At 39.4% G+C, this 26,707-nt stretch overlaps 1 protein-coding gene across 3 annotated transcripts in view; it reads right to left on the bottom strand.

The window, feature by feature from the left end:
- Window positions 1-18,865, bottom strand: part of Cped1 (cadherin like and PC-esterase domain containing 1) — a 242,350-nt gene extending 223,485 nt beyond the window's left edge. The window contains exons 1-2 of one of the 3 annotated variants that reach the window (XM_048340123.1): window positions 18,627-18,865; window positions 17,703-18,166 (exon numbers count right to left, since the gene is read on the bottom strand). In XM_048340123.1, the coding sequence (XP_048196080.1) occupies window positions 17,703-17,951 (249 nt within the window). In that variant the 5' untranslated portion in view covers window positions 17,952-18,166; window positions 18,627-18,865. The other 2 variants (XM_048340125.1, XM_048340124.1) reach the window with 2 other exon arrangements.
- Between the last annotated feature and the right edge of the window lie 7,842 nt (window positions 18,866-26,707).

The raw sequence follows: 26,707 nt of genomic DNA, 5'->3' as shown, positions 1-26,707 counted from the left end.
ATTGTCCAGGAAAACATCTGAAATAACCTATTTGGCGAATAATTTGTATCCATGTCAAGCTCTATGGTTTTATAAATCAAGAAAGATATGCTTCATTCCTCCTATTAAACATACTTTCTTTTTTTTTTTTTTTTTTTATTATCAATTGAACATAAATTTTTTTTTTTTTTACAAGGTGCTGTGCAAAGAGGGTGCAGTTACATAGTAGGGCATTGTGTACATTTCTTGTGATATCTTACAACCTGTTTTCCCATCCCTTGTCTAGGTCAGGTAGACCCATATGCAGTATACAATGTATCAAGCACATATACAGTGTTCACAGACTTGGTCTCTACTGTCTCTCCATCTCCCTTTGTTAACAGTCATATATCAGGGAGATCATGCCCCTTTGTTTTCTGTGTTCTAGGCTTGTCTCACTCAACATTATTTGTTCGAGTTCTGACCATTTCCCTGCAAATAACAATATTTCACCATTCCTAATCGCTATGTAGTATTCCATTGTGTATAAGTACCATATTTTTTGGATCCATTCATCTGTGGAGGGGCATCTGGGTTGTTTCCAAATTTTGGCTATTGTGAATTGTGCTGCGATAAACATGGAAGTACAAATGTCCTTTTGATATCTTGGGTTTTGCTGTTTAGGATAGATGCCTAGGAGTGGTATGGCTGGGTCATAGGGTAGGTCTATATTGAGCTTTTTGAGAAACCTCCATACTGTTCTCCAAAGTGGCTGTACTAATTTGCACTCCCACCAACAATGGAGAAGGGTTCCTCTTTCCCCACAGCCCCTCCAGCATTTGTTGTTTCCTGAGTTCAGAGTATAGGCCATTCTAACTGGGGTGAGGTGGTATCTCAGGGTTGTTTTTATTTGCATTTCCTTTACTAGCAGGGATGTTGAGCATTTCCTCATGTGTTTCTTTGCCATTTTTATATCTTCTCTTGTGAAGTCTCTCTTTAGCTCTTTTGCCCATTTCCTAATAGGTTTATTGGGCTTGGAGGGGCTTAGTTTTTTGAGTTCTCTGTAGATGACAGATATCAGGCCTTTGTCTGTTGCTGTGCTGGTAAATATCCTTTCCCATATCGTTGGCTGTCTTTCTATTTTGGTGGCTATGACCTTAGCTGTGCAGAAACTTTTTAATTTGTAGTAGTCCCATTTGTTGAGTCTTTCCCCTATTTGTTGTGCGCCTGGGACTCTATTCAGGAAGTTCCTTCCTGTGCCTATAAGTTCTAGTGTCTTTCCTACTCTGTCCTTCAGTAGTTTCAAGGATTCAGGTCTGATGTTGAGGTCCTTGATCCATTTTGAGTTGATCTTGGTGCATGGTGATAGGCTTGGGTCTACTTTGAGTTTTCTGCATATGGCTGCCCAGTTCTCCCAGCACCAGTAGTTGAAGAGGCTATGTTTATTCCATTGTATGTCTTTAGCTCCTTTGTCGAATATCAGTTGGCTGTAAGAGTGCGGTTTTATTTCTGGGTCTTCAATTCTAATCCACTGGTCTTCCGATCTGTTTTTATACCAATACCATGCTGTTTTTGTTATGATGGCCTTGTAGTAGAGCTTGAAGTCTGGTATGGTGATACCTCCTGCACTATGTTTTTTGCCTAGAATTGCTTTGGCTATTCTAGGTTTTTTGCTGTTCCATATGAACTTATGGATTGGTTTCTCTATTTCAGTGAAGAATGTGGCTGGGATTTTGATAGGTATTGCATTGAATTTGTATAACAATTTGGGCAGTATGGCCATTTTCACTATATTGATTCTGCCTACCCATGAGCATGGGAGGTCTTTCCATCTCCTTGTGTCTTCTTTGATTTCCCTTATTAGATTTTTGTAGTTTTCATTGAATAGGTCCGTCACGTCCTTGGTTAAGTTGATCCCTAGGTACTTTATTCTTTTTTTGGCTACTGTAAATGGAATCGTTTCCATAATTTCCTTTTCTGTTTGTCTATTGCTGGTGTACAGAAAAGCTGCTGACTTTTGTGGATTGATTTTGTATCCTGCTACTTTGCCAAATTGGTTTATTAGATGTAGGAGTTTGGGTACTGAGTTTTTTGGGTCCTTGAGATATAAGATCATGTCGTCTGCGAATAGGGATAACTTGATTTCTTCCTTGCCGATGTGGATCCCTTTGATGTCCTCCTCTTGCCTTATTGCTATGGCTAGGGATTCCAGTACTATGTTGAACAGAAGTGGGGAGAGTGGGCATCCTTGTCTTGTTCCTGTGTTTAGGGGGAATGATTTAAGTTTCTCTCCATTTAATATGATATTAGCAGTTGGTCTGTTGTATATGGCTTTTATTGTTTTGAGGAATGTTCCATCTATTCCTGTTCTCTCCAAAGCTTTTAATAGGTATGGATGTTGTATTTTGTCAAAGGCTTTTTGGGCATCGACTGAGATAACAATGTGATTCTTGATTTTAGTTCTGTTTATGTGGTGAATTACATTGATTGATTTACGGATGTTGAACCATCCTTGTGACTGAGGGATGAAGCCTACTTGGTCATGATGTATGATATTCTTGATCACTTTCTGGATCCTGTTAGCTAATATTTTATTGAGGAGCTTTGCATCTGTGTTCATTAGTGATATTGGTCTGTAGTTCTCTTTTTTTGTTGGATCTTTGCCTGGTTTGGGGATGAGTATGATATTAGCTTCGTAGAATGAGTTCGGGATTTTTCCCTCCGTTTCTATTTCGCGGAAGAGTTTGAGGAGTATTGGAATTAGCTCCTCACTAAAGGTTTTGTAGAATTCATTGGTGAATCCATCTGGGCCTGGGCTTTTCTTAGTAGGGAGGTTCTTGATTACCTCCTGTATCTCACCGTAAGTTATTGGTTTATTTAGTTGATTTATTTCTTCTTGGTTCAGTTTGGGCAGTTTGTACTTCTCTAAGAATTGATCCATTTCTGTAAAATTATTGTTTTTTGTTGAGTAGAGGTTTTGGAAATAGCTCCTTATGATTGTTTGAATATCGTGTGTATTTGTTGTAATTTTTCCTGTGGAGTCCCTGATTTTACGTATATGAGTCTCTTCTCTTCTTTTTTTTGTGAGTCTTGCAAGGGGTCTGTCAATTTTGTTTATTTTCTCAAAGAACCAGCTTTTAGTCTTATTTATTTGTTGAATGGTCTTTCTATTTTCAATCAGATTTATCTCTTCTTTAATCTTTGTAATCTCTCCCCTCCTAGTCGTTTTAGATTCTGTCATTTCTTGTTTCTCCAGTTGTTTTAGTTTCATCGTGAGGGTATTCACCTGCTCTGCTTCCATTCTTTTAATGTGGGTACTGAGTGCAATGATCTTGCCCCTCAGTACTGCCTTAGCTGTGTCCCATAGGTTTCTTTGTGATGTGTTTTCTTTGTCATTGTGGCTTATGAATTCGTTGATTTCATCTTTAATTTGATCTGTGGCCCAAGTGTTGGATAGCAGCGTGGGGTTTAGCCTCCAAGAGTGTGTATAGGCTCTGTGGTATCCTTTGTTGTTGAGGGTTACCTTTAATCCACTGTGATCAGATATAATACATGGGATGATGTCAATTCTTTTGTATTTGCTGAGGTTCTTTGTGTGGGCTATGACGTGGTCTATTTTGGAATATGATCCATGGGCTGCTGAAAAGAAGGTGTATTGGGTCTCTGTAGGGTGGAAGGTTCTATATAGGTCTGTTAGATCCATTTGGGCAATGGTGTTATTTAGGTCCTCAGCTCCCTTACTAATCCTCTGGGTGTTGGATCTGTCTCTTGGAGAGAGAGGAGTATTAAAGTCACCCACTATGATTGTGTTTGCATCTATCTTGCTCTGTAATTCTGTGAGAATTTGCTTGACATATGTCGGGCCTCTTTTGTTCGGTGAGTATACATTTATCACCGTGATGTCTTGATTCTGGATTTTTCCTTGTATCAATATGTAGTGTCCTTCTTTGTCTTTTTGAGTGGACTTTAAAGAGAAATCCAGCTTGTCTGAGATCAGGATGGCTACACCTGCCGTTTTGGTGGGTGCATTTGCTTGGTAGATCTTGCTCCATCCTTTCATTCGAAGCCTGTTTTTGTCCCTTGCTGTAAGGTGGGTCTCTTGTAGACAACAGATGTCAACTTTTTGCTTGCGGATCCATTCTGCCAGTCTGCTCCTCTTGATCGGGGAGTTTAAGCCATTTATATTTAAAGAGATCAAGGATAAGGGTGTTTTTTCTCCTTCCATTTTCTTGTTGGGCTGTTTTTTCCTGTTGTTTTTTTTTTTTTCTTCTTGTCTTTAGTGAGCTTGTGTTTCTGCTGGACTTTGGCTATTGAAGTTTCTTTCTGAATCTGTCTGTGTGTCTTTTACGATCTCTGTTGGGTGGGCTTCCCCTCTTAATATTCGCTGTAGGGCTGGTTTTTTATTCACATACTCCTTTAGCTCCTCTTTGGTGTGGAAAGATCTGGTTCTCCCTTCGAATGTGAACTCCAGTTTCGCTGGATATTTGATCCGAGGTTGTAAATTGTTATTCTGAAGTACTTGGATGGTGTTCTTCCACTCACTTCGAGCTTGGTAAGTTTGTGTGGATAAGTCGGATGTTATTCGAATCCTCTTCCCATTGAAAAAAGTTTCCTTCTTCGCTTTGGCTGAATTCAGAATTTGCTCTTTAATCTTGAGGTCTGTAGTCTTGAATATTATGTGCCTTGGGGTGGTTTTCCTGGGGTCTGGCCTGCCAGGTGTCCTATAGGCTTCGGTTACCTGGATGGGGTCCCCTGTGAGATTGGGGAAGTTTTCTGCAATAACTTTATTGAGAACATGATTAAGCCCTCTGCTCTGATATTCGGCTCCTTCTTCTATTCCAATTATACGCAGATTATATCTCTTGTCTTTGTCCATTAGTTCCTGGAGTAATCTTCCCTGAAGCTTCACCTTTTCTTGGAGTGTGGTCATTTTCTGGTTGTTGTCAGCTGCTTCATCGTCCAGGCGAGAGATTCTGGATTCCATATGGTCCACTCTTTGTGTTATGGTTTCAATTGCGGAGTTTATGGATGTCAGAGAGCTATTCATGGTTGTCATATCAGCTCTGATCGTGGAAATTTCTTCCTTTAAAGAGTTGTATTTTAAATCTATTTTTTCATGCATTTCAATTCTCAGGGTGTGGAGATTTTCTTTAAAGGCGGCTTGCATTGTATCCATTTTTGCTTCCATTTCTTTAAACGAGGCTTGCATTGTATCCAGTTTTGCTTCCATTTCTTTCTTGGCTTCCTGGGTGTCCTTCCAGATTTCCGCTCTAAACTCCTGGAATTGTTTTCTGATTTCATTTCTGACGGTTTCGATCATTCCTGTTAACATGTCCTCATTTGCTTTTTTATTCTCCATCTCCTCTCCAGTCGTGCTGCTTTTTGGAGCTGGCGAGTTGGCTTGTCCTTTGATGAACTGAGTTATGTTTCTTTGTGATTTGCGCATCTGGAAGTCTGTGTAGTTCTTCCCTCCCTTCTGTGTAGGCGTGTCTGCGTCAGCAGGTGCTGTCGCTGTGGCCCCGCCCACCAGTGCAGGGCACGCCTATCAGAGCGGGCGCTTTCGCCGGGGCCCCGCCCTCCTGTGCACTGTGAGTCCCCTACAACAGGCACTTAAGTGGGGTCTGCCTCCCAGAGCGAGCCCTGGGTTGTTGGGTTGTGCTTGCGCCCTCCCGCGAGTCCGTTGGGGGGGGGAAGCAGTATGTGTGGGGCCCAGTGGGATCGACTGTCCGGGTGTGGCTTGGCACCCTCAGACCTCGCCTCCGCTTCGAGGAGGGGGAACGAGATCAGGCTCAGGTGACCCTGCTGGGCTGGTATTGCCCACCAGCGCCTGTGATTTTAGTTGTAAGAGTCCGCAAGGTCTAGGCGCCTCGGGTGGGGCTTGCCCTGCCGGCCGTCCCTGGCCCCTGTTGGGAAGGGGACGGGGCCGGTTCTGCCAGTTCAGGAACCTTTGGGGGCTTGGGGCTGTTCCGCCCTTCCCCTGCTAGACTGGCTTCCCAGTGCCTGCTGGGAGCTTCCCGCCTGATTTGGGGAATCTTTGTTCCCACGGGAGTGGGGAGGGGGAGGGAGGGAGATATATCGTCTTTGTCGGGCTTGGGTCTCCCGTTGGGGGAAGGGATTATGGGGGACTCACTTTTGCTGCTTTGTGTGCGTGTCCCGCACCGCCGTTGGCCCTTCAGGGGTTGGCGAAGTGTCGTGGTGGCTCCCCCGTTCCCTCTTTCTGCCGCGCTGGGTTCCCTTGTCCGAATCCGGTGTGGACCCGAACTTCTCGTCGCTGCTGGGTGTGTCTTGGTCCGCACCCTGCTTTGTGTCCGTGGGGTCTCCCGCTATATGGATTCTGCGCTCCTGGCAACCTGTCTGCCGATCGCCGGGTTTCCCTTTCCCAGCCTGACCCTGTTTGGGCCAGGGCCGGCTGGTGGGGGGAGGGTGCCCCGATTAATCTCCGGCTCCGTGTAGGTTTTCGGTTCTTCTTTTTTGCTCCTTTTTGTTTTCCTGCGTTTCTCCACTGCTTCTGGATGCTGGTTTTGCTGGGTTCTTGGTGGAGTGTTGGGTGTTGGAGTTCCCAGCTCGCTATTCAGTTGGTGCGAGTCGGGGTGCCTCCCTATTGTCTCGGCGCCATCTTTCTCCTCTCCTTAAACATACTTTCTTAAGCAGAATAGACGCACAGTCTAGAAAATCAGTGGAATGCTCTTACACTTATGTGTGTATAGCTGTCACAGTGAAAAGGTGACAGACTGTTACTGTAGGACAAGGAGCTTTAAGCTTGTGCCTGTGCAAACTTTAAGGAAGAAGGGACAGAGGTAAAGAATAAAAATATTGTGTGTATATATTCCTATTAAAAATATACAAAGTACTTTCAGTGAGGTCAAAGTTTACACGGAGCTTCTTAAGGGCAAAGAAGACTCAAGTGTTTGCCCAATGCCAACTCTAGCCCATCACCATGCTTGACATTTCAAATATAATGAGTTGATTCAGGTTTTACAAGTAAAGCTTACAGAGCTTCATTTTTTTTTGATAAGAAGACTTGGGAATTGTACCTTTTTAAAGAAGTAGAAAGACTTGAAAAAAATTATGTTCAGTGAAGTAAGTAAGGCCCAGAGAGATAAAGGATCCATCTTTCCCCTTATATGTAGAAGCTAGATTTAACTTACAAACTCATTGAGTAAATACATTGAGTGCTATACAAGCATATACAAATATATTAACTGAAATAAAGTAGATTCAAGGATGATCTCAAACAGTATTAGTCATTTTTAAGGACTAACAAAGTAAAGTAAGGAAAAGAAAAGTAAAACTCCAGAAAAGGGTACTCAAAAGGGATGGGGTAGGGTCAAGGAGAAAAGAGGGAGAGAATGCAGAATGCAGTTAAGAATTCAGTATATATCTAAAAAAAACTAAAGAGTAAAGGGAGAGGTGGGTTAGAGGAGGGAGAGGTGAGAATATTGAAAAGGGTGACATTGAGCAAGATTTATTGCATGCATAAACTACTCTGTAATGAAAACTCCTTTATACATCTACTTAATTTAAAAAAAGAAAAAATTTAAATTTTAAAACAAAACTTGGGGTTAATAGAAATAGGTAAAGTTTTCCTGTGGTTCTCTAGCCAGCAAAGGACATAGAATTTGAAACCATGTGTTCAACAGCATATTAATATGCATACCAAGCTCGATTTTAGAAGCTTTTCTGAAGGTAGTTGGGTCAATCCACATGCAAAGCTGTTCTGATAGGGCTGAATACTAAGTAAACCGGTGATTTTTTTTTTTTTTTTTTTTTTTTTTTTTTGCCAGTCCTGGGCCTTGTACTCAGGGCCTGAGCACTGTCCCTGGCTTCTTTTTACTCAAGGCTAGCACTCTGCCACTTGAGCCACAGCACCACTTCTGGCCATTTTCTATATATGTGGTGCTGGGGAAACGAACCCAGGGCTTCTTGTATATGAGGGAAGCACTCTTGCCACTAGGCCATATTCCCAGCCCTAAACTGGTGATTTCTATTAAGAGCATCTAGTTAGGAAAAGAGATATCAGAGTGTTATTGTTCAGGGAACATGATGAGGACCACTCTGCTGTTATAAATCCATTTTCTCTTGTAATTATTGCAAGTCATCTATATTTTGGACATAAGCAACTCAAGTCTGTGATCATCAATTTTATTAAAAGTAAAATAGTGTTGTTTTTTTTAATATAAGGGCTAGGATTGTAGGCTAGTGGTAGAGGGCTTGACTGGCATGTGTGAGGCCCTGAGTTTGATCCCCACTACAGAAAGAGGAACAGAAAGAAGGAAGGAAGGGAGGGAAGGAGGGAGGGAGTCTCAGAGAGAGAAGGAAAAAGAGGGAGGAGAGAGAGAAAGAGAGGAATGAAAACCACATAATATTTAAGTGTTGCTGAGTGTCATGGCATACCCCTAAGATGGAGGATCTTGTATCTGAGACCAGCCTGGGCTACATAATAAGACCCTGTCACATAAACCCAGAAAAGTTCTTAGGCATATGGAATTCATTCATCATTATATTCCCCTTTTAAGCTCCATAATGATAAGTCAAAATGCTGTTTTACTTTTGAACAAGTCTCCAAAAAGTACAAAATATGTCAAAGTTTCATGTACCTTGTACATTTCTAACTTTGGTGAGTGTCTGGGAACATACAATTCTTCTTTGGTATGAGCTCATCCTTTTAGTAAAAACAGCTCCACCAAAAAAAAAAAGTCCAAAGAAAGCCAATGGGAAATGTGAAACCAGAACATTCTTTTCACCCCACAAGGCCACAGACTCAAAGTCGATAATAGAAAGCTTTTTTAAAAAAAAAAATTATAATATCAGTGTGTCTAGTGGCTTCCATTTTGGTGGGGTTGTTTCACATGACTTTCCAATTCTAATAGAATTGCTTAGAGAGAGAAAGAGAAGCTTTTGTCATTTCTCTAAAAAAAAAAATAAGAAGCAATGGCACCTAGAAAATTATTAACTCCTTGATATGTAGAAAATTCAACATACCTCAATCAATTATGAGCTTCATCAAGCCCTCATTAAAATTAGTCTAAGATAAGCAAGTGTGAATTGGTTTAAAATTCTCCCTGAATGAGCAAATTTTCACCATATGCATATTTCATTATAAAAAATTTAACACAGCTCTAATCAACTCTCTCAGAGAAATCCACAGGCCTTAAATGTTCATCAAGGGACCCAACTAATCCAAGAGAATCCCACCCTGCTCACGAAGCTGATAACACCACCTGAGAGCTTCCTGCACTCTCACCCCTGAATTTAATGACTATCAGCGTGATTTTTAAATCCATGCCTTCAAATCCAGTTAAAATCTGTTTTAATATATAAAAGGGAAAGCTCAATTTTTCAATAAAAATCAATCTTTTCCAATTAATGGAAATTCTTTAATAGAGGATGGTGACAAAGAGGACAAGAAAGTTGGGAAGCCAATGGAAAGGTACACTGGTTGGGAAAAGATATTATTTAAAAATATATACAGCAGATACTTGGGGATGTTTGTTTGTAGTTTTAGGATCCCATTTAGACAAAGGAACTGAAGGTAACAGAAGAGATGGGTGATAATTAATGAAACAATTCACACAGCTAAGTGGCTTTCATTAAACAGAAATCAAAGAAATAGTGCAGGAAAGAGAAACTTGGATTTCAGCCAAGAAAACAAAAGGAGTTCCTCCCATTTCCTGACCCCTGCTCTGTTCTGACCCTCAAATTCATTCATTAATTCATGCTTTAGCAAGATATGTATGTAGCACACACCTCATGTTAGATACTTTTGTAGCACTTGACATACAGAAGCAAACAAATTAAATAGGCTTTGCTCTTAAAGAGCTTAAGTGGAGAAAGACAGACAATAAACAAACCAATAGAGGAATGTGTATATTCCCTCAGGGTCCAATCTCTTAACCTCTTTCCTCCATGCCCCACCTAACTCTCCTCTCCACATCTGCTCTAACAAGCTCTTCATCTCAGCATCTCAGCCTCACAAAAAATTAGGCAACATGTAAGACTTGGACTACAAATAAGAAAGCCTAACTTTGAGTGACATATCAGCCTTCCCACATTTTGTTGATTCTAAAAGTTTATTTGGCTGTGTAAAGGTAATAGTTTAAAGAGTTTCACCGCAGTCATTCTTTTCCCAACAACGCAGGTTCATTGCAACAACTATTTATTGCTGACCTGCTTTGTGAAGGGCAGATGATAGGATCTATACCGGCTGCAGAGATACCTAAGTCTTCGAGGAAATTAAATAATAATTTTCCCAATAGTTAATTGAGTCTTCCATTTCTGCCAGACATTTTAAGTGCTTTACATGATTAATCTCATTGAAGCTTCCTGCTAGCCTTGGGAAGTAGGTAATAATATATTCATTTTCAGGTAAGGGAACTAAATCCTACAGCAGTCAAGAAATGTGCCCAAACTACCAAGTTAACAAATGGTGTTCGTTTGGGAGGGAAACTTTCATCCTTCACTATTCGGCCTCTTCAGTGTTATTAGTTTCTGAAGGCTAATGTTACAAAGTACCACAAAATGGGTAGATTAAAACCGAAGTTATTTATTGTGTCACAGTTCTAGAGGCAAGAAGCCTGAAATCAATGTACTGAAAGTACCTTGATGTCTTGAAACAGGCAATGTAATCTTCCTTGCCTCTTCCTTATTCCTGATGCTTTGCTGGAAATCCTTGGTACAGTCTGGTGTGCAGGTACAGTCTGGTGTGCAGCTACACAGTGGTTCCTTCACCATTTCAGCACCTCTTTCCTTGGTGTCTGTCTTTATATTGATGGCTTATAGGAACAGTAATATTGGATGAGAGGCCCAAGCCACTCCAGTGTGGCCTCATTTTAACTAATTGAATTGCTAACAACTCTGCTTCCCAGTGAAATTATATTCTTAGGTCATGAGAATTAGGTCTTCAACTTATCCTTTTGGTGTACAGGGAAGGCAAGGACCCAATTCAACCCATAACATAATGAATGGAAATAATATATAAGGATTGAATTGAAATAGAAATAAAACACATTTCAAGTCAGTCCTGAATAATAAATCAAAGTGTTTTGTTATGGATATTTGAGTGTACGTCTACAGATGGAAGTAAGGGCTCTGATGAAGGTGAAATTGACTACATTCAAGATTGTTTAATAATCATCAAGAAGATTTCTAGAGAAGTTTACTGGATTTGACTTCCTCAAGGGGACAAGGCAGAAGAGAGATGCTAGAGTTTGGAGAATGGAATGTTGGGCTAGCTTGTAGTTCTGTGACAAAGAGGCAAAGTTATAGACAATAGGGGAAAGTTTTGCAAAATTATGCTGGAGTGAGAAATGCGAAGTGGATTCTGCTCAAATTAATTGATCAACATTAAAACTAGTAAAATCTTTTTATCAGGGATATTAGGAAGGCTGTGGATAGATGACAGGGAGTATACAGACAGATGGAGGACTAATTCGTCTAGATTATTGGTGATGGTGACACAGCATTGAAATGATAAATGTAGTCTATAAGGTTTGGGAATCCAGTTACAATCTGGATCCCTTTCAGCCCTGAACAATTCCACTTTATCCAAACCACAAAGGCATGTGCTAAAGTGACAGTTAGTAAATATGTTGAATACAATAAAGAGCTAAATGTGCCTCATGGTCTCAGAAAGAAATCACATGTTAGAGCTAATAAAAAGAACATCCTGTTTAAGGTCAGTGCATAAGCTATGAAGAGGAAATCAAAGGATGGGTCACACACCAAGGAAGCTGGAGATAGATGGGAGAAACACAATATAAATAGGGTAATATTACCCTATTGTAAGAGCCAATGTAAATATGGTAATATTACTGAGTAATAGATAATATAAATATGGTAATATTATTGAAAGGTATACTTGAAGGATTAAGAAAATAAATTTTATAACATAAATGAATTTTATCACTATTAAATCTCTAAAATATTTTTTTAAGAAAGAAAGAATATTGTGACCTTTTTAATTAGGCATCCATCATGTGGACCAGTGCAGGCCTTGGGTTTGCTAGAGAGCCAGGCCGATGGATTTGGTGATGAGGAAAGGGTAGGGAAGAAGCAAAAAATATCAAGAGTAACATTATGTTTTAAAAACACATGCAACCTGGAGAGTAGAAGAGGAAGTCAGGTCCTCATTGTGAAAATAAAAGTCATTGATTTTGACATACAGTGATGTTTTTAGGGAAAATCATTTAAATTTTTATAGTTTTTCTAATTCTAGAAAATATAACAGGAAATTAGAACTTGAGGTGATGAGTGATTTGTCCTCAATGCATGAATGAATGAAACATTATGTATTCATCATGAGAAGGATGAAACAAGACACTTAAAGGTCCAACTAAATTGATGTTTATTGTCAGAAGGAAAGAATGAACTTTGAAAGGAGAAAGTGAGTTATCCAGAAGAGATCACAAGATGGTTTTGTCACAGAATTCAAACAAGATTTCTAAGAATTGTTGCCCAGTAGTGTAAGATGCCTCAAAAAAGAAGGATGTAGGGTGAAAACAGAGCGTTTCTGGTCATCAAGGATTACCTTGAGAGAGGTTTGGCTAGAGAATACCAAAAGCATAGATAGTGATTGTAAAAAAAAAAGAAAAGAAAAGGCACAGCATTGTTTAGTAACAAGGCAGCAAGTACATTCAGTAAGTTGCCAGTTACCAGGAAAGCTTATTATTGTGTTGTCAGTTGCAAGTATAATTGCTAGTAGAGGGAATGACCCAACTGACAGGTTCAAAGCTGCCAGTATTAGAAGTAATAGGCTAACTGTGAAACTGCATCTGGAAAAGGGTACACAGGGAATGTTTAAGAGCACATGGGAAAGAGAGGATTTGGTAAAAGAGACATGAAACAGCCTTCTCATTGGTCTTCTGACCTTGACACTTCTGTCCATCCTGCAGCAGAAAATGTTTTCCGGAATGTACGTTCTAAAGCATCAATCTATTCAGGCCAAATTTTGCTTAAAATTCCTCAGAGATCCTCTGTTGCTTTCAGAATCCATGCTCATTATCAAGTGAATATTTACAACATCTAGGCCATGCTGGCCTTTCTACATTATGTACAAGCCTTCCTGCTTCCTTCAATCACGCAGGGGTGCATGGGCCTGTGTTTGTGCATTCACACACACACACACACACACACACACATCCCACTACCACTACTACCACCACCACACATCCAACTATACCATAATGAATATTCTGTGTTATGTATCAGGCTAAATGATTTCTTCTTCTTCTGTCTGTACTTTGTTTTTCCTTTCTTTCATCTTCTCTAGCTCCTGTGTTTCCCCCTTTCTAGCTCCTTTCCAAAAGTAGTCTTTTTTTTTTCTTTCCTTTTTGTTTTGGTACTAGGTATTGAACTTAGTGCTTGCTAGCGCAAGCACTCAACTACTTGAACCATGCCACTAGTTCTTTTGTTCTTAGTCTCTTTTCAAGTTAGTCTTGTGTTTTCTTCTCAGGGTAACCTTGGATTATGATTTTCCTTCCTTTGCCTTCCTCGTAGTGGCTGGGATTACAAATGTGGTTCATTACACCCAGCTTGTTTTTAGAAAGAGTCTCACTAAACTTTGACTTGGCTGGCCTTGAGCTGTAACATCATCTCTGCCTCCCAAGTAGCTGAGATTGCAGGCATGCACCATCATATTTGGCCCCCAATGTAGTCTTATAATTATCCGTTTCCTAGTGCTATATTTCTTTTTATTTGTCTCATTGTGACTTTTATTTCTATATACCCAGTATCTCCTAAAGAGCCTGACACCTACAAATTGCCCAATAAATATTTATTAAGTAACTGAAAAAAAGAAAGAATAAAATGGATCAAGAGGGGAAAGGACAAAGAAGTAAGGTGTTTTTTTTCCCCCACTTTTTTAGCTGAACTTTGGGGTTTTTGGTGAGATAATTACAATTTTTTATTTAAAGAATACTCTTGAGCCATTTCTCAAGAGTAAGAACACATGTAGACTTATAAAAAATAAACTTATTATCAGTGGTTACTGGATCACTTGGCTTTGCTCATTAACTCCTTCATTCACAACCCCTGTCACCCACGCTTGAGCAATTCTCACATCATTATTGTGGTCCCAAAGCTACAGCCTAAGCTTTCACCACCTCTGCAGTATTGCTTGACTAGGATGATCCACTTCTCCTTTTCACTGGAAAAAAACAGACCAAGGACTTGGACTCTCCACTGGCTACCTGAGACCCAGGCTACTACCTATAAGAACAGTGGAACGGACTCTACACAATGAAAGACATAAGGGGAAAAAGCACGATAAATGCTAGTCTCTGCTTCCCCTTTACCTCTGAGGCCTATTCTGAGATGCAGTAATTAAGGACAGCTTCTTTGGCAGTTACTCCCAATGCTAACCTATTCCTGTTTGCTGCCCCCTCCTGCACCTTAATCATCCCTATTCTGGTGTCCCTGGGCTTGCATTTTCCAATAAAGTATACAGTGTGAGCATTTGACAGACATTTCTATTCCAAGAAAACTTGACAAAATGAGTTAGTGTTGAAGAACTTTCCAAATGTTAAATGTATCACTTATGATAAGACATGTAAACAAAATTAATCAGAATATTTATCCTGAGAACACTGGCTTACTTACATTGGGCTAGGGCAGGATTTGGGGAGGCAAAGAGTCAAGGTTTTATAGAACAGTTAGTGAATAGAATGGAGATGCAGAAAGGCATGGAAAATAAACAGTCAAGCAAGAGTCAAAGAAATAGTGTTTCTCGTTGTGAAGCCTCAACAGGAGATAATCAGAAACACATGGCTCTCAGAAGTACAGATGTGTTCCTCAAATAGCAGTTCCATTAGAGGAGCTTGTACTGAGGAGCTTTTCTCCCATGTGTCTGTTTGTAATTTAACGTGTTCTCTGTATTATGCCATGCTAAGGTGTTAGATACCAGGAGAGTAGGAGGATGGAGTGGTAACGGACTTCCGTGAAGACAACATAAACTATGTTTGTATATTAAACTGGAATCATTCTACAGCTCGGTAATAGTCAAACATTCAATGTTGAGGGAACATCTAGAAGAAATGACAGTCGTACCTATGCTTAGAAAGGCGCTTTGGAACACTCCCATGGAAAATGAATTAAAACTTGGCCATAAAAAGAAAGAGAGTACTTGCTTACTATGGAACACTGGCAGATACTATACCATGACCTCAATTTATACTGAAAACAGCTTTAAACCGTGACTCAAATCCCAGTGGTAAAGTTGTGGAGAGCAATGTTACTCAGCTTCAAATATTTGCTACTATAAAACACTGTTACTAGGCTGATAGAGTGCAAAAGTATATTTCTTAGATGCAATTGTTACCAAAAAGACTGGAAAACTGATTCAAGATATATGATGCACTCTGGCTTCTGAACATTTAGTTCTGCACACTTTACTGCATTCACATATAGACACATACACACATGGTGTATGTCCATATGTCTTTAATTAAAACTTATTTTTCATTTTAGGTTTATCCACATGCAATATACATGCCTAAAATGGCAGTCAGTTGAACCTTTCAATAGAATGGTTATTAAGCATTTCAAGAAGATTTTAGTTTTTAAATTCTGAATATTGGGCCAAAATAAGTTATTTTTCCTAGAGATCTTCATATGCATATTCATAGAATTGTTGCATAAAATTCCTGAAATTTATGTCTGTCTTATATATTCAAATACATTTTGAATCTGTGAGCTATAGGCTCAAATCAGTTGTTTTAAGTAAACTTCTCGAAAGTATTTAAAATAAAGATAAGTTAATTCAACTAAGAGGCTATTCTAGCAATATTGTTGCTTGCCAATAAAAGTAACAACAAATTTCAAACCATGCAGATTGGAAGCAATGCTATTTCCAAAAATACCAAAGGGTAGTTCTAAATCTTAAGGAACATTATATACTGTGTCTTTCATTTATTTATTAATGAATTGTATAAACAGGTATCTTGGGAAAGATAGATAGTGATCCAAATACCGTAATATTTGTATATGTTTCTCCACTTTAGATATATGAAAGTGTATTTAATTATTCAAATGGGTTATTTCTTTTTTGAAAGGATATCTATTGCAAGTATTTTGACCTAACTCAAATAAAACTAGCTCTGAACCAATGGCTGGCACAGGGTTAAAAATGTAAGTACCTAAAAAATGATTGTAAATGTTGTTTCCATAACCTCTGGGTTTCTGAACTATAATTTTGCATCTACAGTCTTGCTTATGTTTAAATATTTCAAACTGTGAATCACTTGAAAACCCAAGTCATCACGTGTTTGGCATTTTTAGTAAAGAAAATTCTAAAGTAAATGTTTTATACCAGCAGCCAATACATTTCAGATGGCTGTAACAGGCAATCCAAAGAAGAAATAGAATTTTCTATGGCAGTGTATAGTAACAGTTAACATATGCCTAAATGGCAAACAAAGGCAGGAATCACAGAAAGTCCAGCAGGGGACTAAGAAAGGGTATAAATTAAGGAATCAAATCTTTTAATCTACAATTCTTAGAGAATGCTTTAAGTGCTTAAATATAAACGATTTCCACTAAAAGAAATTATACTTACAATGGTTAGAAACTAACAAAACTTTAAAAGTCAATTATAACGATCATCAGTTGGGTATGTCCAAGAAATTTTTAAAAAATCAAATATAAATGAATAAAAAATCCACATTCTTCAATTTTTTACACCATAGAGAAACTGATTTGCATATTCAATTCAAGTTTCCTGTAAAGGAGTTTCTACTTACATTATCTGCTATTATTTCCATATTTGTTGGCTGACGACACTCTTGACTTTATTGCTCATAAACTAAAGACACTCACTTAAAAGTATTCAATTTTCTTATTATCACCTAATGTTATTTTGCTATAGTATTTTTTGTTCTTGTAAGTTCTTGTAGTTATAATTTCCTAAATTATTAGAAGAGCTTGAGTTGAGCATTCTGGTCCCTCAGGATTCTTAGTTCTTTTCCTCTTGGGATGCTCCCACCACCTGGTCTGCTGACACATCTTTCAGAGTCAATCATTGTATCTATCAATTAATGGTGATTATACCTCTTGCGTGTGTGTGTGTGTGTGTGTACCCCCCATTTTCCTTTTCTTTTTGTTCCAAATGTCATCACTTTACTGATTGCCATGAACAGAATGGTCTGTGTGTTTTCTGTTTCTATTTTATCTTACAATTGACATGTTTATTAATATTCACCTGCATAGTTCCCTAATTCTACAGATAATAAAACAAGACATTGATTATTTTAAAGAAACCTGTAACACTAGTCTTTTAAATGCTTCAGACATAAATATACTGCCTTAGAAACATATGCACAATTAAGATCAGAATGTAGGTGAAAACAAAACTGAAGCTTGAAGTACCTGAGTCTGGCATGGTCCAGACACTCAATACTTATCAAAGTTTAAAGCTTTAATCTACATCTCTTGTCTGTACATCCTCCATGCATCTCTTGTATTCCTAATATCTTAGAAAGGAGTCAACTCCACACAGACATTCTCAAAACTCTGTATTTTATTCCACTAAAATGAAATAAAAATCTGAGGAGTGATCAAATAAAGGCCAGAACTTTCTGGAAGTAAATTTAACAAGTGGAAGCTTATGTAACTGTGCTGGCCTGTCATCAGGCCACTCTCTGGGCTGTTTATACTCCTGGATCCCTGTCCAACCTTTTGGAAGTTAATTTTAGTTCTACTGAGAGAGCAGAATGCAAATCTTTGCAGAACCTGGGTTAAGCTCCGAGACTTACCTTCTTGATTTCCTGTGCATTGCCGGAGAGAAGGAAGCAGGGTTCGTCCTTTGGGTATCCTTGCTTGCATCTGCCTGGCTGACTGTCGGTGGGGGTGTGGGGGGCAGCCCCAGGGACAGGGGCTGTGATCTTCCTCGCCCCTCTAAGTGTCAGGGTCTGGTAGAAGAGACAGAGTGCCACCACCAAGCCCACCAAGAAGGGCCGGGGGCAAAATCGCCGACGACAAAGGAACCCTGGGCGACAAACCATGACCAATTCAGCTTCACTTGGCCACTTTCCACGTTGTCGGAAAAGTCATAGCAGCGATTTGTCGTCAGCATGAAGTACCACGAGTCTGTCTTCTTTATCCACAACTCCGATCACGTCTGCTCCATCTCTGCTTAAGAACTTCCCGAAAGGGTCATGCCTGGGGGTCATAGGTCCCCAAAGTCAGAGGTGGTTAATGAGAGCCTTTCCATGGAGGACTGTTTAAAAGAAAAAAGATCTTGTAACTACTAATGGGAGTGCGTCTCAGGCTGCCAAACTGTTATTTCCTGCAATGCTTTATTTCCATTAAACTCACAGTCAAGGAGTTCAGCTCTGTCTCAGCATTACAGGAGAAAGAAAGGGAACACCACCAAAACAAATCTGGAGTCAGAACGCAATAGGTTAAACCCCAAATGCCTGTGGCACAGCTGGGTGCGGGCCAGGTTACCCTAGGAGTTTTTCATTTTCCTCCCTGCTCCCAGCCCTTTTAAGTTTCTTAACTGCTTCCCTCCATTCAGTTTGTAAATTGCCACTTCACCATAAGCATTCCCAAAAGCTTTTTAAAAAAGAAAAGAAACCATAAAATGGGAATCATGGTTGGCAAGGACAGAGTTACTGTCAGGATTTTTGCTTGTATTGGTTTCAGTCCCACTCAAGTTCAAAGTTCTGTGTACTTACTCAGTTTTCATCCTTCTAGCCAGAAAAGAAGAGGGGGAAAGTTTCCATGATCCTCTAAAGGACTGTGAAGCAAAACCTCTCCGAGAAAACACCCAGATGAATGACTCCAATAATTCATCTCACACCCAGGGACACTCACTCCCACGCAGTCACACGGACCCGCCCGTGTGCGCCTGCGGCACCCTTGGCCCGGAGCTGGAGGACAGGACGTGGGGCATCTCGCAGTCACCCCTGGCCCGGGGGGAAGCGGGGCGGAGCTAAGGCCCGGCGCCTCTGGCTCTCTGCGGGCAGCTGGAGCCACGCTGTCAGCTCCAGATCTGAAACCCTGGGCTTTCCTGGACTGCAACTTGGAGCACTTGGAATGTGCCTGCCTGCCCCGAGCTACAGAATTTACGCACGCGTTGGACGTCTGCTTTTTCCTAACACAACACTGGGCGGGGGAGGGAAGGGAGAAAACCAACAAACAAATAACTCCCAATTTGATGCCAAAGGTCAAAGATGAGACTAAAGCCGTCTCTGTATTAATGGGGAGGCGCATCTCTCCAAGGGATTGTGGTTACACTTACAAAGAGAAGAGGCTCACGAGTGCTGTCTGGACCGCAGAAGGAAACTGGAATGGACCACAGTACCCTCGACTGAGACTGCCAATGCTCTTGTCCTGGACGGGTCTTTGAAAGGCAAATTGCTTGACACTACTTTTTTTTTTTTTTAATGAGTTGATTCAAATTGGTGTCGGGACTATCCTTTTATTTTACTGAGCACGCATTTGTCCCAAATTCAAATTCAATGTAATTCTCTACAAACCTTCACATGATGAACAGCTAGAAGTGCAATTCTGGTAATTCTACGCCGTGTAGGTGGGGCAGCTGCGGACCATCCTAGAGGCCTGGTTTAGGTTCCCAGCATACACTCCCCCAAAACTCTGAATCTAAAAAGTTGAGTAACCTGGTTCTAACCCCAATCCTTCTTGAGGGCTAAAGTTATCTAGCAAATTCACCCTTTAGAATGAGACCAGCCCCTAGGCAGGCTTCTATTTCATGAGAGGGAGCGCCCCCTAGAGGTGCCCAGCTAGTATAGATTCAGAGGAAAATATTGAACACCTCTGGTTCCTTGCTTTTAAGAAATTATTTTAACACCTTATAAAACTAGATTAAGTCGACACAATTAAAATAGATTTACTACAAGGCCTTTCGTGTGTCCCCTCTCCCTGGCTTCATATTATTGGGTAGGTAGATGCAAACTTCTTGATCCCAGGACAAATGAAGGAGCGGAGAAAAGTGAGGTGCTACTTGACATTTAGAAGCTAAGAAAGCTTTCAGAGGAAATAGCTTTAAAAAAAAATACCTTTGAATGCCATGCAGTTGTAGTGGGTGTGATAGGATTTGAAGGATAAAAGGGATTGTGATCAATACACTGGATGGACACTGATGAAATCCAGGATGTGGCAAAGCTTTTTACTGGGGGATATAAGGTGAGTAGGTAGATCTATTTATTGAAGCCAGAAGCCTGAACACCCAAAGGCTTCAGACATGTGAAAGGTCATGCATCATTACATTATTGTATGCAGACTACATGAGTAAGATTTAGCTGGGCACTAAAATAAAATTGTCTTTGCAATGGGGGAAGTGAAGGACAATAGCATGGGAAAATATAAGCAGACACTATAGCCAAACTTCCAATGCTATGAAACAAAAGGAAGGTAAATGGCGTTCCAGAAATTATACTGGTCAATTGAAGAACCCCATTTCTCATTTCTCTGAGAGGGGGAGTGGTAGAAGACAGATGTTATCAAGAAAGGGGTTTGTTGGAATGAGGAGGTGCAAAGAGCTAGGGGGACAAGGGCAGCATGTCACCAGACTAGAGAGACCTACAGGCCTCTTCCGAGTTTGGAGAGAAACCCATCTGAATATAAATCAAAGCATTACTGCTTACCTGCTGTTCTTCATCTAGTACTTTTGGTCTCAGCCCTCCTCCTTTGTACCATAAGGTAACTCCTTCAAGGTGCTGTTGGCACACTTAGGTATAATAGCATATAGAAAGACTTACTCATTCTGGAAACATCTGATGGGGGAGCAGATGCTGAATTCACTGAGGATATTCTCTTCTAGTATTTTGAAATATATACTGCATAGTCTGTAGTTATCACATTGTGCCATAGAACTTCTTGTTCTTCTTGTTTCTATAACTTCATACACATTGATCGGCCTTTCCCCATCCCTCCGCCACATCTCCCCTTCCCAGCCTCTGGTAATCACTATCCTATTCTCAATTTCCATTTTTATTTCACATATAACTGAGTTTATGATACTTGCTTTTCTATGCCTGGCTTTTGTTACTTGGCATAATGATCTCCAGTTCTATGTTGTCTCATATGACTATTTCATTCTTTTTTATGGCTAAATAGCATTCAACTGTGTATGTGAACAATGTTTTCTTTATTCATGCATCAGTTGACAGACACTTTGGCGTTGTTTCCATTTCTTGGCTTTTATTAGTGTTGTAATGAACATGGGAATGCAGAAGTCTCTTATACTGGTTTTATTTCCTTCGAATATTTATTCAGGAGTGGGGTTGCTAGATCATACTGTGGTTCTGTAATTTTTCACAGTACTGGGGTTTGAATTTGGTGTTTCATCCATGTTAGGCAAGTACTGTACTGCTGAGCCACACCTACAACCATTCTGCGCACTAGTTATTTCTTTTTTCTTTTTCTTTTTCATTTTTGCAAGGCCTGGGGCTTGGAATCAGGGCCTGAGCACTGTCCCTGGCTTCTTTTTGCCCAAGACTAGCACTCTACCACTTGAGCCACAGCACCACTTCTGGCCTTTTCTGCTTATGTGGTGCTGAGGAATTGAACCCAGGGCTTCATGCATGCAAGGCAAGCACTATACCACTAAGCCATATTCCCAGCCCTGAGCACTCATTATTTCTAAGATAGGGTCCTGCTTCCTGCTTTGACAGGTGCCTGCCTCTAAAATAGGTATTTGGAATCACAGGCAAACAAACCACACCCTACTTCTTTCTGTTGAGATGGGCTTTCATAAACTTTTCTTCCCAGGCTGCCTAGAAACACAGTCCTGCCCATATCAGCCTCTCATATAGCGAGGATTACAGTTGAGCACCCACCATGTCCAGTTACAGATTAAAAATTATGTCATGAACTTTTGTACCAGGCTGGCCTCAAACGGTAATCCTTATCATCTCAGCCTCCCAGGTAGTTAGCATTACATGTATGAACCACTGATTTTGTATGTGCATATGTGGGTGTACATGTGTGTAAGGTATGTGAGGCAACATCTCACTTTGACTTTGGATTTGCATTTCCCCTCTAATTAGAGATGCTGACCTTTTTTTTTCATGTATCTCTGAGGCAATTATGTCTGCTCAGGTCTATTGTTCATAAGTAATTTCAGTATTCAAGGACATGAATTTACGCAGCATCAAGACAATAGATTGACGAACTTATTATTTCAAGGTTCCACAGAGTTAATATTCCTCCCAAATCTCATATTGGATTTTGGTATGGAGTGGCAATGGGAGAAAGTTTATACTCATGGGTTTTGTTTCTGCATGACACAATAGTTAAATATTCCACTAAGCTACAAATTTTCAGTCCTATTTTTTTTTATAAACAATCTCACAATATATATAGCCCAGGTCTGAACCCTTGGTCCCCTATAGTCTCCTGCTTCTAAGTGCTGATATTATAAAGAAGATACTTTATTCTTACTTTTTAAAACAAGGGAATAAAAGTACGTGAAATGGTGAAAACAAAGAAGATACTTTAAAATACTTTTTACTTAATTTTTAAAGTAGAGGAATAAATGTATAATGGAGAAGATTCTAGTGTTAGATCAGAAACTGGAACAGAAGGCAGATGTTATACTTAGGTAATACATATCTAATAAAATGAGTAAACCTTATTTTATATCAGATTTAGGACCATTCAGTTTACCTTCACTTATATTGAAGAGCTTTCCTTTGTTACTCATGCTCTACAATCAAGCTCACATATACTCTGTGATATTCTGGAGATGAATCAACAAACTCAGTTTTGTATTTTTCTACATTTTTTTAATGTACTCAACATCAAAACTTGCATAATTTCCTTCCAATTTAATTTACTTCTCTTAGAATCACTTAAGTGGAGGAACCTGCTACTCAAGCTATGGGTTTCAATTTAAAGTCCTTCAATATTTTATGTAGTTTCATTTATTAGTACTAAAAATAAAATTTTCCAGTCATTCTACAACTGGAATGCTGGTGCCATAGCAAGATAGGGCCAAAGTGGTAGAATCGTGTCAGAAGGTCCAAGACCTGCTTCACAGTGTCTGTTCAATTTACAGATGTAAGCAAAATACCAAGCTGATAATTGTCTTAGTTCTTGTTTTGTTTAAATACATACTCTAAAATCCTTGCATTCCTAAATGAACGAATAATAAGTCTCCAAATCAAACATTTTAATTTTAGGTTGTCCTTTAGGTCCGTGCTTCTACAGCAAACCTTTGAGGAAACCCACATGCCAACACTTGGTGCTGCCTTTATTCATGGGACATCTATTCTTAGCTCTCCACAGCTCTCCACTGGTCACTATATTTGTTTTCCCTACTATTTATACACGTATTTTGGATTTTCGTGTACAAGTACTAAAATTACTTTTATCATATATGTATCCTGTTCATTGGCTATGCATTTATGTCTCATTATAGTAGAATGGTGAATGGTGAGAGCTACTTTTCCTATCTCTGTGCCCTAGTAGTTTTAAGGAATACCTTCATACCCTCTTATTAGCCATCATTAAAAAAGTTAATTGTAGAAGGCTACCTGATTCAAATACTTTCCATTATTATTTCCATTGTTCTTCCTTGAGATTTCACATCCTGGTAATTTTTTATCCAGTAGATGCATTTTTATCTTCTAGAGAGACATCTGGTCATTTCCCATGGCACAAAATGCCCCAAGTGCTTTGGCCAGGAAACTCAAAGTTACCAAAAAAGATAGGTGACTACCTCAGAAGCTTGTGGCAATGGCATAATTTGCTTCCTTGGGGATTTTAATTACTTTCTGGATGCATTTATAATCTGGGGAGCATAAGTACAGTTCTTAAAAAAATATATACCTTTGAGAATGATTTCTTTTAAACTCTAATTTTTCATCCTGTCTGTCTGAATGTATTTGTTTGTATGTATACACATACATACATACATAAAGAATGTATAGGTGCACATATACATGCATAAACATACTCAGACAGGCAGACAGAATGCTACCTAAGTCAACTGAAATGTACTGTTTGGTTTACTTTCTTCAGGGCAGTTTACACCTTGACATAGGGCTATTTTTTTTTAATTACTTAAATGATATATCTATCAAACTAGCAAGTTTAGCTTTTGTTACATGACAGTATCAAATTCCATTCTCAATTAGAAACCCATTCCTTGGAAACCCTAATGGTTCCTTGGAAAAGATAAAATATATTTTAAGTATCTTAAGAAAACCACATAATTTGGCTCCTCCCTGCTTCCCTCATTCAGAATATGTTCTGTTTTTACTCTGAGGAATGCTGGCATTTACTTAGCTAAGTAATCTGGGTGGGTAAGAGACAACATTCTTTAACTGAATGTGTGTCTCTAGTCACGTGCCCACTACATAAAGTCAAGAGGTTACATCTAATCTAAGCCATAGGATCAATAGACAGCTATAGCTGACTTTCTCGTTTTCAACAACCTTATCTCAATTGCTCTTAGCAGTTGAACTAAAACATTTGTGAATTACAGCCACTAGTAATATCTATGTACCTTTGACACTCTTGGGAAATCCAAGAAAAAGTTTCCTAACAAATCAGTTCCTCCAACTACACAATTTATAATACTTTATGATTATTTGTCACATTACAGATAAGAACAAAGGCACGAATATAAATCTTGACCAATTCAGGGCTGGGAATGTGGCTTAGCGGCAGGGTGCTTGCTTGCCTAGCATGCATGAAGCCCTGGGTTTTTTTGGCCAGTCCTGGGCCTTGGACTCAGGGCCTGAGCACTGTCCTGGCTTCTTCCCCCTCAAGACTAGCTTCTGCCACCTGAGCCACAGCGCCCCTTCTGGCCGTTTTCCATATATGTGGTGCTGGGAAATTGAACCAAGAGCTTCATGTGTAGAAGGCAAGCACTCTTGCCACTAGGCCATATTCCCAGCCCAAACTCTGGGTTTAATTCCTCAGCATCACATAAACAGAAAAGGCCAGAAGTGGCGCTGTGTCTCAAGAGGTAGAGTGCTAGCCTTGAGCAAAATAAAGAGGCCAGGGACAGTGCTCAGGCTCCGAATCCCAAGCCACAGGACTGGCAAAATAAATAAACAAAATTCTGACCAATTCTAACGGAACATCCTGGAAAAGCCATAATAAAACCTAACCAGTTATTAGTAAAACGTTGCTCATCAAATGCCTGTTTCTGTTTCTGTTTCATTTTTATGGAAATATTTCTGGTTGGCTCTTTGTATGACATTTGACATATGCAACTTTGAAGGTCACCTGGTCATTCTTACAACTGTTGTTATTTTAATGTGGAAAGCCCCTTTTCTTGGAAGATTTAATAATGTAAAAGAATTAAAATGTGATCATTAGGTTTTTTTTCCTGCTACTGCATTCAACTTGTTAATATTTTAAAGCTTTAAAGAGTAGCAACTATACATCTCCCTAAGTGGTGATGTTCTTTTTTCTTTTTTTAGGGCCAAGAAGGATACACGTTTAATATATCTGCAGCTATATTTCTGAACAGGATAGGATAATTAATAGAAGCCAGGTTTCTTGGCTTTTGTGTCTCAAATCCATGAAGATCCGCCAATAAAAAAAAAAATCACAATACTTTGCACTTTGAATTGTTCTGGAAAGTGACGTTGACATGCTGCAGATTGGAATCCACAGTCTTCAAGTATCACCAAGTGATACAAAGGAGAGGTCAGTAAGCATAAATCTGGTGTTGTTCTTGTCTGTTAACCTATCAAGTAGATGTGGCAGCCAAAGCAGCACACTCATTCCTCCCTCATCCTCCATATCCCAAGTCTAACTCCCATCAATCTTAAATTTGTAATCAACAGCACAACAATGAATGGTTATAATGTTCTCACCTACTGTTTCCTTTGTTGGCAAGGAAGAAAGTTTAAGCATCAGTACTAGGTTAACTAAAAAATGAATGTAAAAAATTATTAAACTACTTTTGAGGAAGTATTTTTATTGTTTATACTTCTAACAATGCATTAGTTAAAATATTGACAACACATATATGACTACTTTTAAATCAGAAATAGCCAGAAGGTGATATATATCCCTTTGTCAAACTTTTTAAAAACTAAATAAGGAGTTTATCTTTGAATCACTTTAAACTTACTCTCCACCAGAATCACAAACTGTTTCAGTAATTTAGATTTTTATCATCTAAGTGAAATTCAAAGATAGTTAAAAGTAGATCACCCCCAAGAATAACATTTAGCACTATGTGACAGATGAATTTTAGACCATCTCTAGATTTATTATTTTGGATGTTATAATTAAACTATTAATATAACCACGGTTAACCAACAATACAGAAATGTTGCTACCATTACAAAAGAATTCCATGGCAGTGTAAAATGTGATGCATGAACACACTCTCCTCAGTATGTGAAATCTTCTTCCTTCTCAATCTACCTCCCAAAGGAGCAACTATTCCAAACTCCCTGACAAGAATTACATGGGGCTGAAGTTGTCTTGAAAACTTTCCTACTTCCGTCCTCAGAACTGAGTTCAAATGATTCCTTCTTTGTCAAGTCTTCTTGCCATTAACTTCCCGTTCCCACAGTGCTTTCTGCATCTACCATGGCATAAAGTAAACCATTAAACTGGCTGTTACCACGTTGGATCCCACAGGCTCCTCTTCTCTTCCTATCACATTCACCTCAGCCTCCAGGTCTTAATGGGGATCTTTGGAGGGTATTTTCTCTTAAAACCCACTTGTAGCTAAGAGACCTCTTTTTTAAAAATTTGTTGTCTGCAAAAGCCATTCAGAACTCACTTATGATACACTAATCTGTCCAAGGATAGAACGCAC

This window comes from Perognathus longimembris, chromosome 2, assembly GCF_023159225.1.
Source record: "Perognathus longimembris pacificus isolate PPM17 chromosome 2, ASM2315922v1, whole genome shotgun sequence".
Classification (NCBI taxonomy): domain Eukaryota; kingdom Metazoa; phylum Chordata; class Mammalia; order Rodentia; family Heteromyidae; genus Perognathus; species Perognathus longimembris.
This window is presented reverse-complemented; position numbering and strand designations above follow the sequence as displayed.